Source organism: Sciurus vulgaris (assembly GCF_902686455.1).
Source record: "Sciurus vulgaris genome assembly, chromosome: 6".
In the NCBI taxonomy this organism is placed as follows: domain Eukaryota; kingdom Metazoa; phylum Chordata; class Mammalia; order Rodentia; family Sciuridae; genus Sciurus; species Sciurus vulgaris.
Window position 1 is genome coordinate 172,908,772 of NC_136466.1, and position 15,911 is coordinate 172,924,682.

The 15,911-nt window shown below is 32.7% G+C and overlaps 1 protein-coding gene and 1 pseudogene across 2 annotated transcripts; both read left to right on the forward strand.

Moving 5' to 3' along the window:
• Positions 1 to 6,618: 6,618 nt before the first annotated feature.
• On the forward strand, positions 6,619 to 7,473 carry LOC306663479 (CCR4-NOT transcription complex subunit 6-like; the record flags this gene model as incomplete). The annotated part of the gene is made up of 1 exon (XM_079143802.1): positions 6,619 to 7,473. A coding segment is annotated over one exon (855 nt), but the record flags the coding sequence as incomplete, so codon positions are not given.
• Position 7,474: 1 nt separating this feature from the next.
• Positions 7,475 to 8,127, forward strand: LOC306663480 (CCR4-NOT transcription complex subunit 6-like; annotated as a pseudogene). The gene has a single exon. The product of its transcript is annotated as a CCR4-NOT transcription complex subunit 6-like (transcript).
• Positions 8,128 to 15,911: the final 7,784 nt, after the last annotated feature.

The window sequence follows — 15,911 nt, forward strand, 5'->3', positions numbered from 1 at the left end:
GTGACATGAATATTGCTGGCAGCTATTGGCCAAGTTTACGGCAATAATCAGAATTGGAAAGCAGAGCAGAAAGAAAGAACACCTTGCAGTTCAGCCAGAAAAACGTGAGTCAATCTGGGGCTAAGGAAGTTGTGATTGCTACAGACATTACAACCACTAAAGAGATGCTCAGTACCTTACCCAGAGACAATAGGAAAGAAGACTCGAGTGCATCTCAGAAATTAGCAAGACCATCCCAATTTCAGGCTCAAAGTCTTAAAAATAGAAATTCCTTTGAGAAGAGACCAGTGAGGCACCCTGCTTGCACAGAGGGGCCTAGAAGTTGTTTCACCATGCTGAGCTGCCCAGGCACTCAGAGTTGTTGCATCCATGGTCTCAGGAGTCTTAGCTATGCTTGAGATGTCTGCAGACCTTGGCAACAACCATGTGGTGCTGCTTCTGCAGGATTGCAGGATGCTGGAGTTAGGGGCTCATGGAGGCTTCCACTGAGATTTCAAAGGAAAGCCCAGAGGCCTGGCAAAGTTATCAGGTTCAGATTCCCTGCAGGCTCCTCCATCCTGAGAGGATGGAGGAGCTAAAACTGTAGTGGATATTCCTGAGATTAAGAGATGCTAGTACCATGGAACAACTGCCAAGGTGGAGGTGAGCAGAGACTAGCCAAGCAGAGGCCATGTGGACTGCTACTAACAAAGCCATAGGGGTGGAGCTGTATAAGCCCTTTGGAGAGAATATCACAATGTCACGTGCCCCAGATATGCTGGATATGGAACTACAGATCTTGTTTGCCCAGATGAATTTTGGTCTTGTCTTGATTCCATCCCTTCTTTCTAGTCCCTGTTTTTCTGTTGTAGAATGAAAATGTTTAATCTGTGCCATTATATATTGGATGTATGTAACTTGCTTTTGACTTTTATGGAGTCTCACACTGAATGTTTGCCTTCAGTTTCAGAAGAGACTTTGAACTTGAACTTCTGGGGAATCCTGGAACTGTTAAGAACATGTGGACTCTTAGAAATAAACTCAATGTATTTTGCATTGTGAGATGAACATGAACTTTTGGGAGTCAGGGGCAGAATGTTATGATTTAGATATGAAGTGTCATCAAAAGCTCACATGTGAGAAAAAGCAAGAAAGTTTAAAGATGAGATAATTGGGTTATGAGAGTCTTAGCCTAATCAGTGCATTAATCCACTGATAGGGTTTAACTGGGTGATAACTGTTAAACCCTAAACACACTGACAAACTGTTAAACCCTGACACACACTACTGGAAGGTAGTGTGTGTCAGTAGGAGGTGGGTAACTGGGGGCATTACTTTAGGGTGTATTTTTGTCCCTGTTGAGTAGTGTGCTTTCTATTTGCCATGTCCTGATTTGCTTTCCACCTCCACACCCTTTGGTCATGTGTTCTGCCTCACTTCAGGCCAAGGGCAATGGAGTTGGCCTTCAATTGACTGAGACCTTGAACACTATGTGTGCCAAATAAAAATTTCATTCTCTAAAATTGTTCTTATCAGGAATTTTAGACAGAGTGCCAAAAAAAGTTTACTAAAATAATACTGCACTATTTAGGAATAATATAACAGTGGTCCTTTGGCATTTTATGCTAATATAATATCCATAATATAGCATCTAAAATTAATTTAACAGCTACCATGTGGACTTTAACAGTATCATAATGTCAATACTATACCATCTAAAACAAACATAATTACACTATGGCCTTTAATACTACTATGATATTCATAATATAGCAATTAAAACTAATATAATAACTGTAATGTGACCTTTAATATTAACAAAATATTAATAATGTGGTCATGGGGTAGTTACTCTATTAGTTTTACAGGCCACTGTGTGGATATTAATATTAAAGTCCAAAGGGCAGCCATTATGTCAGTTTTACATGTTATAATGTAGATGTAATATTAGTATTAAACTAAATAACAGCTGTCTTGTGGCCTTTTAGTACTACTATGTCATCCATGCTATGGAATTGTATCAGATATAAAGTTCCCCTGTGAAATTTATAAATAATATAATATCCATATTATGGTATCTAAAACTGATGTCATATCTCAAATGTGGAATTCAGTATTAATATATCCATACTGGTGACCTAAAACTAATAAAATACCTCCTTGTGACCTTTAATATTAAAAGAATATCCATATTATAGCATCTAAAACTAATAAAATAGCTGCCCTGTGATACTAATACTAATGTGATATCCATTTTATAACATCTAAAACTGATATAATACTTCCTAAGTGCCCTTAGTACTAATATGATATCAACAAACTATCACCTAAAACTAATAGAATATCCACCTTATGACCTTTAAAACTAATATGATATTATATACCATCTAAAACAATATGTTAACTACTTGGTGGTCTTACCTATTAATATGATATACTGTGACATATAAAACTAATATAATAGCTACCCTGTGACCTTCACTATTAATATAAAATCAGTATGGTAACCTAAAAAATAATATTGTAGATTTCCTATATATTATATTAATATAATTATATAATAATAATAATATAATATCTTTATTACAGCATCTAAAACTGGTAGAATATTTGCCCTATAGCCTGTAATACTAATACATCCATACTATAGCCATTAAAAAGTGTCATAATAGTTGCCTTGTGTCTTTAATATTAACATTATCCATATGATAGCTTTGAGAATTGATTTGTTAGCTGACTGTGGATTTAGTATTAATATTTACCCTCACTATAGCATCTAAAACTAAAAAATAGGCTCCCTGTGGAATTTAGTACTAACATAATATTCATATTATAGCATCTAAAACTAATAGAATATCTGCATTTTGATCTCTAATACTAAAAAGATATCCATCTAAAATTAATATCATAGCTGCTCTGTGGGCTTAAATACTAACATGATATCGATATTATAGCATCAAATTCTAATATAAGAGGGGTGAGAGGGGTGGAGGGAAGGAAAAAATAACAGAATGAATCAAACACCATTACCCTATGTAAATGTATGATTACAGAAATGGTATGCCTCTACTTCATGTACAGAGAAACAAGATGTATCCCATTTGTTTACAATAAAAATAAGTTTTAAAAAATTCTAATATAATAACTGCCTTGTGTTCTTTAATTCTAATGATGTGCATATTATAGTATTGAAAACTAATATAATAGATGCCATGAGGAGTTTAATAATAATGATATCCACATTGTATCTAAAATGAATAACTGCCCTATCTCCTTTATTACTAATATTATATCCATCCTATAGCTGACATGATAATTGCCCTGTGGCCTTTAATATTACTGATATCCATAAAATAGCATCTAAAAGTAATGTAATAGCTACAATGTGGCTTTTATTATTAAGGTAAATGCCATACTATAATGCCTTAAACTAATAACTTTTTGTGGCCATTAATATTAATAAAATAAATATACTGTGGCTTCTAGTACTAATATAATAGCTGGCTTATAGCCTTTAATATTAATATAATACCCATATTGTGGCCTCTAAAACAAATATACTATCTATCCTGTGACCTTTGATATTAATATATATCCATAGTATAGCATCTAAAACTAATATAATAGCTTATTTGTGGCCCTTAGTACTAATATAATATCCATAAACTAGCATAAAAAATTAACATAATACCTGCTTTGTGGCTTTTAAGTAAGATCATATCCAAACTATGCCATTTGAAGCTTACATAATAGTTGCTCTTTGGCATTTAATATGAATGTGATATCCATACAGGATCATCTAAAATGAATATCTGCCCTCTGACCTTTAATACTAATATAATTTCCATTGGTGTTAGAGGTCCCAGTATGGATAATATATTAATATTGAAGGCCACAAGTCAGCTATTCTATTAGTTTTAGAATTCACTGTGTGTATGCTAGTAATTATGACCTTTAATACTAATAAAATATCCAAAATATAGCATCAGAAATAGACATAATAGTTTCCCTGTGGCCTTTAATATTAATGTAATATTCATACTGAAACTGGTATAATAATTGCTGTGCCTTTACTATTAATATGATATTCATACTATATCATCTAAAGCTAATGTAATAGCTGCCCTGTGACTTCTTCTAATATTGTATCATCTAAAACTAACATAATAGCTGCCCTGCAACCTTTAATAATAATATGATGTCAGTATTATGACATCTAAAACTAAAAGAACAGCTGCCCTGTGGTCTTTGGTACTCATGTGATGTCCTGATTATAGCATCTAAAACTGATATAATAGCTACCTGTGCCATTTAATACTGATATGACATTCATATGAGAACATGTGAAACTGATATAATAGCTGCCCCATGGCCTTTAATATTGATATAACATCCATACTGTGGCCTATAAAACTGAAATAATAACTGCCCTATGTCCTTTTAATACTAATAGTATCTGTACTGTAGCATCTAAAACTGATATAGTAGCTGTTTTGTGGCCTTCATAACTAATGATATCCATATTGTAGTATCTAAAATTAATATAATAGCTGCTCTAAAATATTTAAGATTAATATGCAAACAGTAGTATTTAAACTAATATAATACTGTACTGTGTACTTCAATATCCGCATTATAGAATAAAAATTCATACAGCACATGTACTGTGACTTCAGTAGTAATATATTCATACTAGAGCATCTAAAACTGATATACTACCTGCCCTGTGACCTTGAATAATTATTCAATATCCATACTATAGCCTCTTCAATTAATATAATGGTGGATCTCTAGCCCTTAATCCTAGTAAAATATGTACACTGTAGTATCTTAAACTGTTTTAATTGCTGCCCTGTGGCCTTTCATATTAATGTAATCTCTATATTACAGCATCTAAAGCTCATATGATAGATGAGCTTTAAATGTGATATCCATGCTACAGTCTGAAACAAATGTAATACCTGCTTTGAGGCCTTTATTACTAATATCCATAGTACAGCATCTGACAGTTTTCTAAGCTTCACTGTGGACATTAATGCTAATATGATATCCACACTATAGCATCAAAACCTAAAGTAATGACAGGATTTTGACCTGTAATACTAACATTATATATATATATATATATAATGTTATATATAAAATTATATATAACATTATATATATATAAAATTCTAACATATATTATGACCTATATCATATATATATATCATATCATATATCATAAGATATATGGTTTATCATAAGATGTGTTATATCATATCATATATATATCATAAGATGATAAATATACATATCATCTTAAACTACTATAAAGGCTGTTGAGTGGCCTACACTACTAATCTAATATCCTTCCTACAGTTACTTGAGATTTCAATATTACTGTACTGTCTATACTATTACATCTAAAACTAATACAGTATCTGCACTGTGGTTTTAATAAAAATGCAATATGTACTGTAGCAGCTAAAACTGATGTAATAGTTGTCCAATGGTCTTTGATATTAGTATATATCCATAAAGAGCATCCACAACAAATGTAATAGCTGCCCTCTGTGTTGTAATAACATTATATTCATACTATAGCATCAAAAACTGATATTACAGTTGTTCTGTGGCCTTTCATATTAATGTGATAACCATACTTTTGCATTGAAAACTGATACCATAGTTGTCCTTTGGCTTTTAATTTTAATGTGATATATATCATTTAAAATTAATATAGTAGCTGCCTGTGGCATTTAATATTGACATCATATTTATATTGTAGCATCTAAAACTGACGTAAGAGCTGTTCTGTGTCCCTTTATATGAATGTGATATCCAGAGTGTGGCATCTAACACTAGTATACTAGCTGTCTAGTTATGCTTTATATTAATACAATGTCCACACTGTAGCATCTGAAGTTAATAAAAGAGCTGCCCTATAGCCTTAAATACTATTATGATATCCACACTATAGCTTCTAAAGCTGATATATTATCTGCCGTATGGTCTTTGATCCTAGTACGAAATGCACATTACAGTCTCTAAAACCAATGTAATAAATGTCCTTTGGCCTTTAATATTAATATGATATCATAATATTAATATGATATAAATCCTATAGCAACTAATTAATAATGGACCTGTTTCCTTTTTATTAACATGATATTCTTATTATGGCTTGGAAAACTAATATAATTCCTGTTCTACAGGCTTCCGCATTAATATAACATCCATAGTGTGGTCTTCAGAACTAATGTAATAGCTTCCTTGTCTCCTTTCATACTTGTATGATATCTACACTTCAGCATCTAAAACTGATAAAATAACTCCACTGGATGATGCTTGTTTGCTTTCAATGAAAAAGAGGGGGGTGCGAAGGAGGCGGCGGCGAAGGCGGCGGTGGGCGTAGCGAGGAGGGCGAAGCAGGGGGCCGAGAGGGCGGGAGGGCGTAGTGGCGGCCCGTCGGGGCGGCTGAGGCGGCTGAGGCGGCGGCGGCGCTGCAGCAGCGGGTGGGACTGGTATGGCGGTTCCACAGGTCAGACCCCGCTGCACTCACGGGGAGGAAGGCGGCGCACCTCGAGAGGAATCTTGTCGATGAAGTTGGTTCCTAAGCTGACCTGATGGAGAGTTGGGCCGACATTTTCTCCTGGCATGCCCAAAGAAAAATCCGACTCTCCTGACCCTCGGAGGATGTACACAACCATGTCCTCTGAGGAAGCAGCAAATGGAAAGAGATCACATTGGGCAGAGCTTGAAATAAGTGGAAAAGTAAGAAGCTTAAGCTCATCTTTGTGGTCACTAACTCACTTGACAGCTTTGCATCTGAGTGACAATTCCCTGTTCCGCATTCCTTCAGACATTGCCAAGCTTCACAATCTGGTGTATCTGGACCTGTCTTCTAATAAAATCCGTAGTTTACCTGCAGAACTCGGAAACATGGTATCACTCAGGGAGCTCCATTTAAATAACAACCTGTTACGAGTTCTACCTTTTGAGCTGGGAAAGCTGTTTCAGTTGCAGACGTTAGGCCTCAAAGGAAATCCACTTACCCAAGATATATTGAACCTCTATCAGGAACCAGATGGAACAAGAAGGCTACTGAATTATTTGCTTGATAATTTGTCAGTTTCAACAGAACAACCACCTCCAAGATCTTGGATTATGTTGCAAGAACCAGATAGAACAAGGCCAACTGCCTTGTTTTCTGTCATGTGCTATAATGTTCTTTGTGATAAATATGCGACCCGGCAGTTATACGGCTACTGTCCATCATGGGCACTAAATTGGGACTACAGGGAAAAGGCCATTATTCAAGAAATCGTGAGCTGCAATGCTGATATTATAAGTCTCCAGGAGGTTGAAACAGAACAGTATTACAGTTTTTTTCTGGTAGAACTGAAAGAACGTGGTTATAATGGATTCTTTAGTCCTAAGTCTCGAGCTAGGACAATGTCAGAACAAGAAAGAAAACATGTTGATGGCTGTGCAATATTCTTCAAGACTGAAAAAAGTGAAGAACATTATTGATAAAGCCTCTCGAAGCCTCAAATCCACTGCATTGGGAGAATTTGGAACTATTCCACTTGTGTTATGTGCAGATCTTAATTCTTTGCCTGACTCTGCTCCTTGTCCATACTGTCATACAATATACATGTTTACATAGGTGTTGTAGAATATTTGAGCACTGGTGGAGTAGAAACAAATCATAAAGACTTTAAGGAACTGAGATATAATGAAAGTCTTACAAACTTCAGCTGCAATGGGAAGAATGGAATGACCAATGGAAGGATCACTCATGGTTTCAAGTTAAAGAGTGCCTATGAGAGTGGCCTGATGCCTTACACAAATTATACATTTGATTTCAAGGGTATAATTGACTACATCTTCTATTCTAAACCTCAGCTGAACACTTTAGGCATCCTGGGACCTCTGGACCACCATTGGCTAGTTGAGAATAATATCAGTGGCTGTCCACACCCACTTATCCCCTCCGACCACTTCTCACTTTTTGCACAACTGGAGCTCTTACTGCCATTCCTGCCCCAAGTTAATGGCATTCACCTTCCTGGCAGGAGGTAGTCAAGTACCTACAGAGAATAACCTAAGTTTTATTTGTAAACTTGTGAAAATCTGAATATAGCGGAGTGAGGTTTGCCACAAGGGATTTTTCTTAATGATGATTTAGATTTTCAATCTGATTATTTGAAACAAGGATAAAGTAAGAAAGCCAGGTGCTAGCAACTGACAAATTCTGAGCCCAATATGCTTTATATACTGCTAGACAGGGATTGGTGTGTTTGCACCTATCTTTAATTTGTTACAAGTAATTTTCCTGTTTCTTCTATCCAATATAATATTTTCATGCCTTGAAATAGGAAAATGTTTGAACAGCATATTCTCTTTGCACAGAAATCTGTAGCACTACTTTTTTGAGGCCAGTAGTAACATCCAGAGACCATTCTTTCAGACTTTACTTCCTCCTTTTTCAGACTTGTTTGTAAAATATAGAATTTGAATTTAGCCTTGATGATTGTATATGATCCACAGAAGACCTGATTATGACATTTTGTACTTAAAGAAATCAGATTTGAAATGATTGTATTGTAAACTAAGGCTAAATTTTTTTGTTTTTAAACCTGTTTCCTGTGTTCTGAAGGCCAGCTTGTAAAAGAGTTGCAACAGACTTTCTCTGCAATGATTTGCACTGTTAGGGTTTTGTTAGCCCTTTTGTACTACTTTATTTTTAAATTGAGAACATTTGTTCTTTAAATCTAAGTCTGCTTAAACCTTAGGATGTTTTCTTGGACCAGAAGCAACTTATTCATGAATTTCTGAATTTTTACAAAAACTCTCTCTACCAGGACAGATAAGCTGAACAATGATCTATAGGCATTTATGGACTGAACACGATAGGTAATTATATGTACATTCTGATATTTTTAAACTTTTGACTGTTTTTAAGTTTAAACCTTATAGCTGCTTAGGTACAGCTTCTTAACTCCTCTTTGAGACATTTCCTGTCCTATTTCCACTGTGCCTGCCTAAATTTGTTCTCACCAAGCACTGCCTGTGCATGCAGAGAAAATCTGTGCATCCTCTTTTATATTTTTTAAATACTGTTTAACATTTGTGAGAATTTTATGAAAATGCTTTTGTATGAGCTGTGGCTTTTTTCTCATTGTGAAGCATTGAATATCATATTTTGGAACATGTTCATAGGGTGGGTCCCTGGGTCTTTGTATACCAGACCCAAGCACTGCTTCTAGGTGTCATTGCACAGTGCTATTTGTCACCCAGAATACTACTATCATGTGAATTCTTTTTGGTTATGTATTTTTTTAATCATTCCTTTTTTAAGAAAAAGTAATTTTCTGTTTATGAAGCAGTATGAATTAGATGTATTTTCAAAACAGGTCCCTAAGGCAATTCTTCAGATCATTTTTAAAGTGACTAAGTCATTTTAATGTCAACCAAGATAAAAGTTATGTGTATCCTGTGTTTTGCCCATAGTGCCATTAGTAGATTTGAGATTAAAGCCAGCTTTAACTGTGAAAAAAAAAAATAAATAAAATAAAATAAAATAAAATAACTCCACTGAAACCCTTAGTACTAATGAGATATCAATATCATAGCATCTGAAATAAATATAATACTTTCCCTCTGTAAAGTAATATGATACTTATTATATACTATCTAAAGCTAATATAATAGCTATCTTGTGGCCTTTAATATTACTGTGATATCTTACTAGAGCATCTAAAACTAAATAGTAACTGCATAATAGTTAAGTAATAGTTAATTGATGAAGCATCCATAGTGTAGCAACTGATACTAATACATCATTAACTTCCCTGTGGCCTTTAATGTTAATGTAACATCCATATTTAGCATCAGAAATTACATAATAGCTTTCTGTGGCTTTTAATTCTAGCATCTGAAATGAATATAATAGTTGCTCTGTGGCCTTATTATTAATATGAGATCCATAATGAGGCATTTAATAATAACGTAACAGTTGTCCTGTTGCCTTAATACTAATATATTATCCATACTGTAGCATGTGAAACTAATAAAAATAGCTACACTGTGGTGCTAAATAGTAATTATATCCATAGCATAGAATCTTTTGCTAATTTACTACTTGGTATGTGACTTTCAACGCTGTTATAATATCCATGATATACTTTCTAAAATGATATAATGGCTTCCTTGTCCCTTTTCATGTTACTGTAATATATATAGCATTGCATCTAAAAGTAATATCTTCCCTGTTGCCTCTAATACTAATATATACACTATAACATCCAAAATTAATATAATAGCTGCACTCTGGCATTCAATATTAATATAATATCTGTTCCTTTGCCTCTAAAACTAATATGATAACTGTACCATGGCCTTCAATATTAATATAATATCCATTCCTTGGCCTCTAAAACTAATATGATAAATGCCCTGGGGCTTTTAATATTAATAAAATAACCAACTGTGGCCCATAAACTAATGTAACAGCTGTCCTGAGACCTTTAGTACTATTCTAATATCCATGCTATACTTTCTATAAAGATATAATAGCTGCTCCGTCACTTTTCATGTTACTGTAATGTCCACACTATTGCATCTAAAACTAATTTAATATCTTCCCTATGGCCTTTAATAGTAATATCCACTCAGTAGCATCCAAAATTAATATAATAGCTGTACAGTTGCCTTCAATATTAATATAATATCTGTTCCTTGGCCTCTAATATAAAAACTGCTCTGGGGCCTTTAATATTAATATAATATCTGTACATTGGCTCTAAAAACTAATATAATAGCTGCCATGTAGGCTTTAGCATTAATATAAAATCCATAATGTGGCTTATAAGCTAATATAATGGCTGCCCAAGGCCCTTAATACTCATATGATATCCACAATATAGCATCCAAAACTAATAAAAAAGCTTCCTGCAGGTGATTATAATTAATATATTATCCACATAATAGGTTCTAAAACTAATACAATTGCTGTCTATGACTTTTAATACTAGTATGATCTTCATCCTATACCATCTAAATATAGCAAAATAGCTTCCCCAGGGTCTTTAATAATAATGTGACATACACACTATAGGGTCTAAAACAAATAGAATAGCTGACACATGACCTTTAATATTAATGTAATATCCATACTGTAGCATCTATAATTAATATAAAACATGCCCTGTAGTCTTCAATATTAATATTATGTTCTTACTATTAAATTAAATTGATACCTGTCCTGTAACCTTTGATACTAATATAATATCCATATTCAAGTATCTAAAATAAGCAGAATAGTTCTTCTGTGGCCTTTAATATTGACATAATAACCATTCCACAGCTTCTAACACTAATATAATACCTCCTCTGTGGCCTTTACTATTAGTATACATAGTATACCATCTAAACTAATAAAATAGTTGTCCTGTGGCCTTGGATACTAATATAGTACACAGGTATAGTATACATATTCTTATGGTATCTAAAAATAAAATATAATAGCTGTGTCGTGACCTTTAATATTGGTATAATATTTGTACTATAGCATCTAAAACTAATATAATGGCTGCCCTGAATCTTTAATAGTATTATGATATCCATATGGTAGCATCTAATATTAAAACGATAGTTGCCCTGTAACTGTTAATATAACATCCATGCTGTATCATCCAAAACTAATATAACTGACCTGTAGCCTTTTGTAGTAAAATGATATCCATGCTATAGCATCTCAAGGTAATATGATAACTGCACTGTGGTCTTTAATACTAATGTTATATCTATACTATAACACCTTAAGTATATAATACATGACCTGTGGCCTTTAATATTGATGTAATATCCATCCTACAGCAACTAAAACTAATATAAAATGTGCCCTCTGGTCTTTTGTAATATAGTATACACACTAAAGCACCTTAAAGTAATATAATATATGTCCCGTGGCCTTTATTACTAATATGAGATCCATGTTTTAGCATCTAATACTAATAAAATATCTACCCTGAGGCCTTTAACACTAATATGACATCCATACTGTAGCTAAAAGCTAATTTCATAGTTGCTCTGTGGCAGTTAACATCAATGTAATATCAATACTATAACATGTTAAACTAATGTAATAGCTGCCTTGTGGCACTTAATACTAATAAGATATCCATACTATATAGCATCTAAAACTAATACTATAGGTGCCTCATGAATTTTAAACTAATATGCTATTTATACTGCCACATCTAATTCTAATATAGACATGTGCTATGGCCTTTAATTATAGTATTATATAATCAAAATAATAGCTGCCCAGTCACCTTTAATACTGTTATAATATCCATACTATAGCATCTTATGCTATATTAGCTGCCCATGGCCTTTCATATATATGATATTCATAATATAGCATCTAAAACTAATATTATAGTTACCTTTTGGTTTTATAACTCCCATAATATGCATAATATAGTACCTAAAGTTGGTATAATACCTACCTTGTAACCTTTCATATTAATATGATTTCTGTAGTATATTATGCATCGATAATATAATAGCTGCACTGTGGGATTTTATACTAGTATGTCCATTACATGGTATCTAAAAGTGACATAAGAACTGCCCTGTGGCCTTTTAATTAATGTAATATTGATGTTACAACATCTTAAACTATTACAATAGTAAGAATTTGACCTTAATACTAGTATACTCATATATCATGCATACTATATTTTCTTACACTAGCTGCCATTTAGCCTTTAATACTAATGTAATGGCCACACTCTAGCATTTTAAACTAATATAATAGCATCCTTGTGGCCATTAATACAAATATGATATCCATACGAGAGGCTCGAAATTTGATATTTGCACTGTGACCTTTAATACTACTGTGATATCCAAGTATAGCAACTAAAACTAATATAATAGCTGCACTGTGTGTTTAATATAATATAATATAATATAATATAATATAATATAATATAATATAAATAATGTGGCTTCTAAAACTGAAACAACAACTGCCTTGTGGCCTTTTATACTAATATATAATACCTATAATCTGTCATTAAAAACTATATATATTTTGAAAACTAATATAATAGCCAATCTGTAGCTCTTGAATACTACTGTGATATCTCTAATATATCATGTAAAATGGGTATAAGAACTGCTCTGTGGCCATTTATGACTAATATGATCTCTATATTATGGCATCCAAAACTGATATAATCACTGCAATGTGAAATTTAATATTAACAGTATATCCATACTATAGCCAACGTAACTAATCTCATAGCTCCCCTGTGGCATTAAATATTAATCCAATATCCATACTATATCACCTAAAATGAATGCAATAGCTGCTGTGTAGCCTTTAGTGCTAACATAGGTATAATATAGCATCTAAAATTAATATAACTGTCCTGTGGCTTTTCATACTAAAATTATATCCACACTATAGCATCTAAAACTGATATATATGTTGTCCTGTGGCCTTCAATATTATTATGACATCCAAAATATAACACATTAAACTAATATGTTAGTCATAAATAATATAATGTCCATACTGTGACTTATAAAACTAATATCATAGCTGTCCTGTGACACTTAATAATAACGTATCTATATCATAGCACCTAAAATTGCCATATTAGCTGCTCTGTCACCTTTAATACCAAATGATAGCTATACAGTAGCATCTAAAAATAAAATAATAGCTACCCTGTGATCTTTAATGCTAATAAAATATAAGTAATATATAAAAATAATTCAATAAATTCCCTGTGGCTTTAATTCTAAAATAATATTGATGCTATAACATCTGAAACTAATATAATAGTACCATGTGTAATCAATATTAATATGATGACTATATTATATCATGTAAAACTAATATGATATCTACCTGTGACCTTAACTACTAATATGATATCAATGGAATAACATCTAAAACTAATATAATAGCTGTACTATGACCTTTAATATAGATATGATATTCATACTATAGCATATAAAATTGACATAATAGTTGCTTGTGGCCTTTAATACTCATGTAATATCCATGCAAGAATATCTAAAACTGATAGGTAGCTGCCATGTGGCCTTTAATATTAATATAATATTGACACTGTGGCCTCAAAAACTGAAATAACAGCTGCCTTGTGAACTTTCAATTCTATCATGATCTCCAAATTATAACATTTAAAACTAAAGTAATATCTTCCTTGTGGCATCCATACTATAGAATCTAAATTTAATATATTAGCTGCCCTGCGGCCTTAATTCTAATATTATATCCTTACAATAGCATCTAAAATTAATAGTTGTCCTGAAGCTTCTGTTATTAATATAAGATCCATATCAAACATCTTAAACTAATATAATAGTTGGCTTTTAATACTAATGTAATATTCATATTGTGGCATCTAAAACTAATAAAATAACTTTCCTGTGCCCTGATATTAATAAAATATCCATAACTTGACCTCTAATACTAATATAATGACTGATCCATGGCCCTCAGTATTAATATCCACACTGTGATTCTAAATCTAATACAAAAGCTGCCCTGTGGTCTTTATTACTGATATGATATCCATGTTATATTATGGAAAAGTGATATAATGGCTGCTCTGTGGCCTTTAATATTGATGTAACAGCCATACCATAGCACCTTAAACTGATATAATACCTTCTCTGTGGTCTTTGATATTTAAAAAATTGATGCTATAGCATCTTAAACTAATATGTAGTTGCCCTTGGGCCTTAAAAATTAATGTAATATACATATTCTAGCATCTTAAACTAATAGAATAGCTTCCCTATGGTCTTTAATACTATTGTGATATCCAAATTATAGATAGTATCAAAAACTAATTTCATAGCTGCCATTTGGTCTTTAATTTCCTCAAAATATCCATACTGTGGCCTCTAAAAGTATTTAATAGCTTCCCCATATCATTTTAAGTTAATGTGATATGCATTCTATAACGTAAAACTGATGTAATAGCTGTTCCCTGGCATTTAATATTAATATGACAGAACACATTTCAGCATCAAAAACTGATATAATAGCTGTCTATGGTTTTAAATAATAATACTGCATCCATATGTAGCATCTAAAACTAATATAATAGCTTCCCTGTGGCCTTTATTATTAATATGATATCCATATTATACCATCCAAGACTGATAAAGACCTGCCTTGTGGCCTTTAATACTAATATAGTATCATATTACAGCACCTAAAACTAATATAATAACTGACCTGTGGTCTTTAAAACTGATGTAATGTCTGTACTATAGCATCTAAACCTGATATAATAGTTGCCCTGTTGCCTTGAACGCTAATATGATATCCATACTATCTCATCTACAATTGATGCAATATTTGCCTGTGGCCTTTTTTAGTAACATAATATCTATTATAAAGCATCTAAAACTGACATAATAGTTGCACTGTGATCTTTAGCACTAATATGATATCCATAGTATAGCACCTAAACCTAATACAATCACTGCTCTGGTCTTTAATACTCACATATTATCTGTACTATAGTATCCTAATGTAGCATTACAGCTGCACTGTGGCCTTCCATACTAATATGATATCCATCCTATAATACCTAAAACTAATACCACAAACTGTGGCTTTTAACACCAACATGAGATCCAAACCATAACTTCTAAAACTGATACAAAAGCTGCTCTACAACCTTTAGAATTAATGTAACATTCTTACTATAGCATTAAAAATGATATAATAGCTGACCTGGGTCCTTTAATACTAATGTGGGTGCTATAACATCTTAACCTAATATAATAACTGCATTTGGCCTTTACTACCAATGTAATACCCATACTTTAACATAAAAAATTATATAATAGATGACATATGGCATTTAATTATAATGTTATATGTA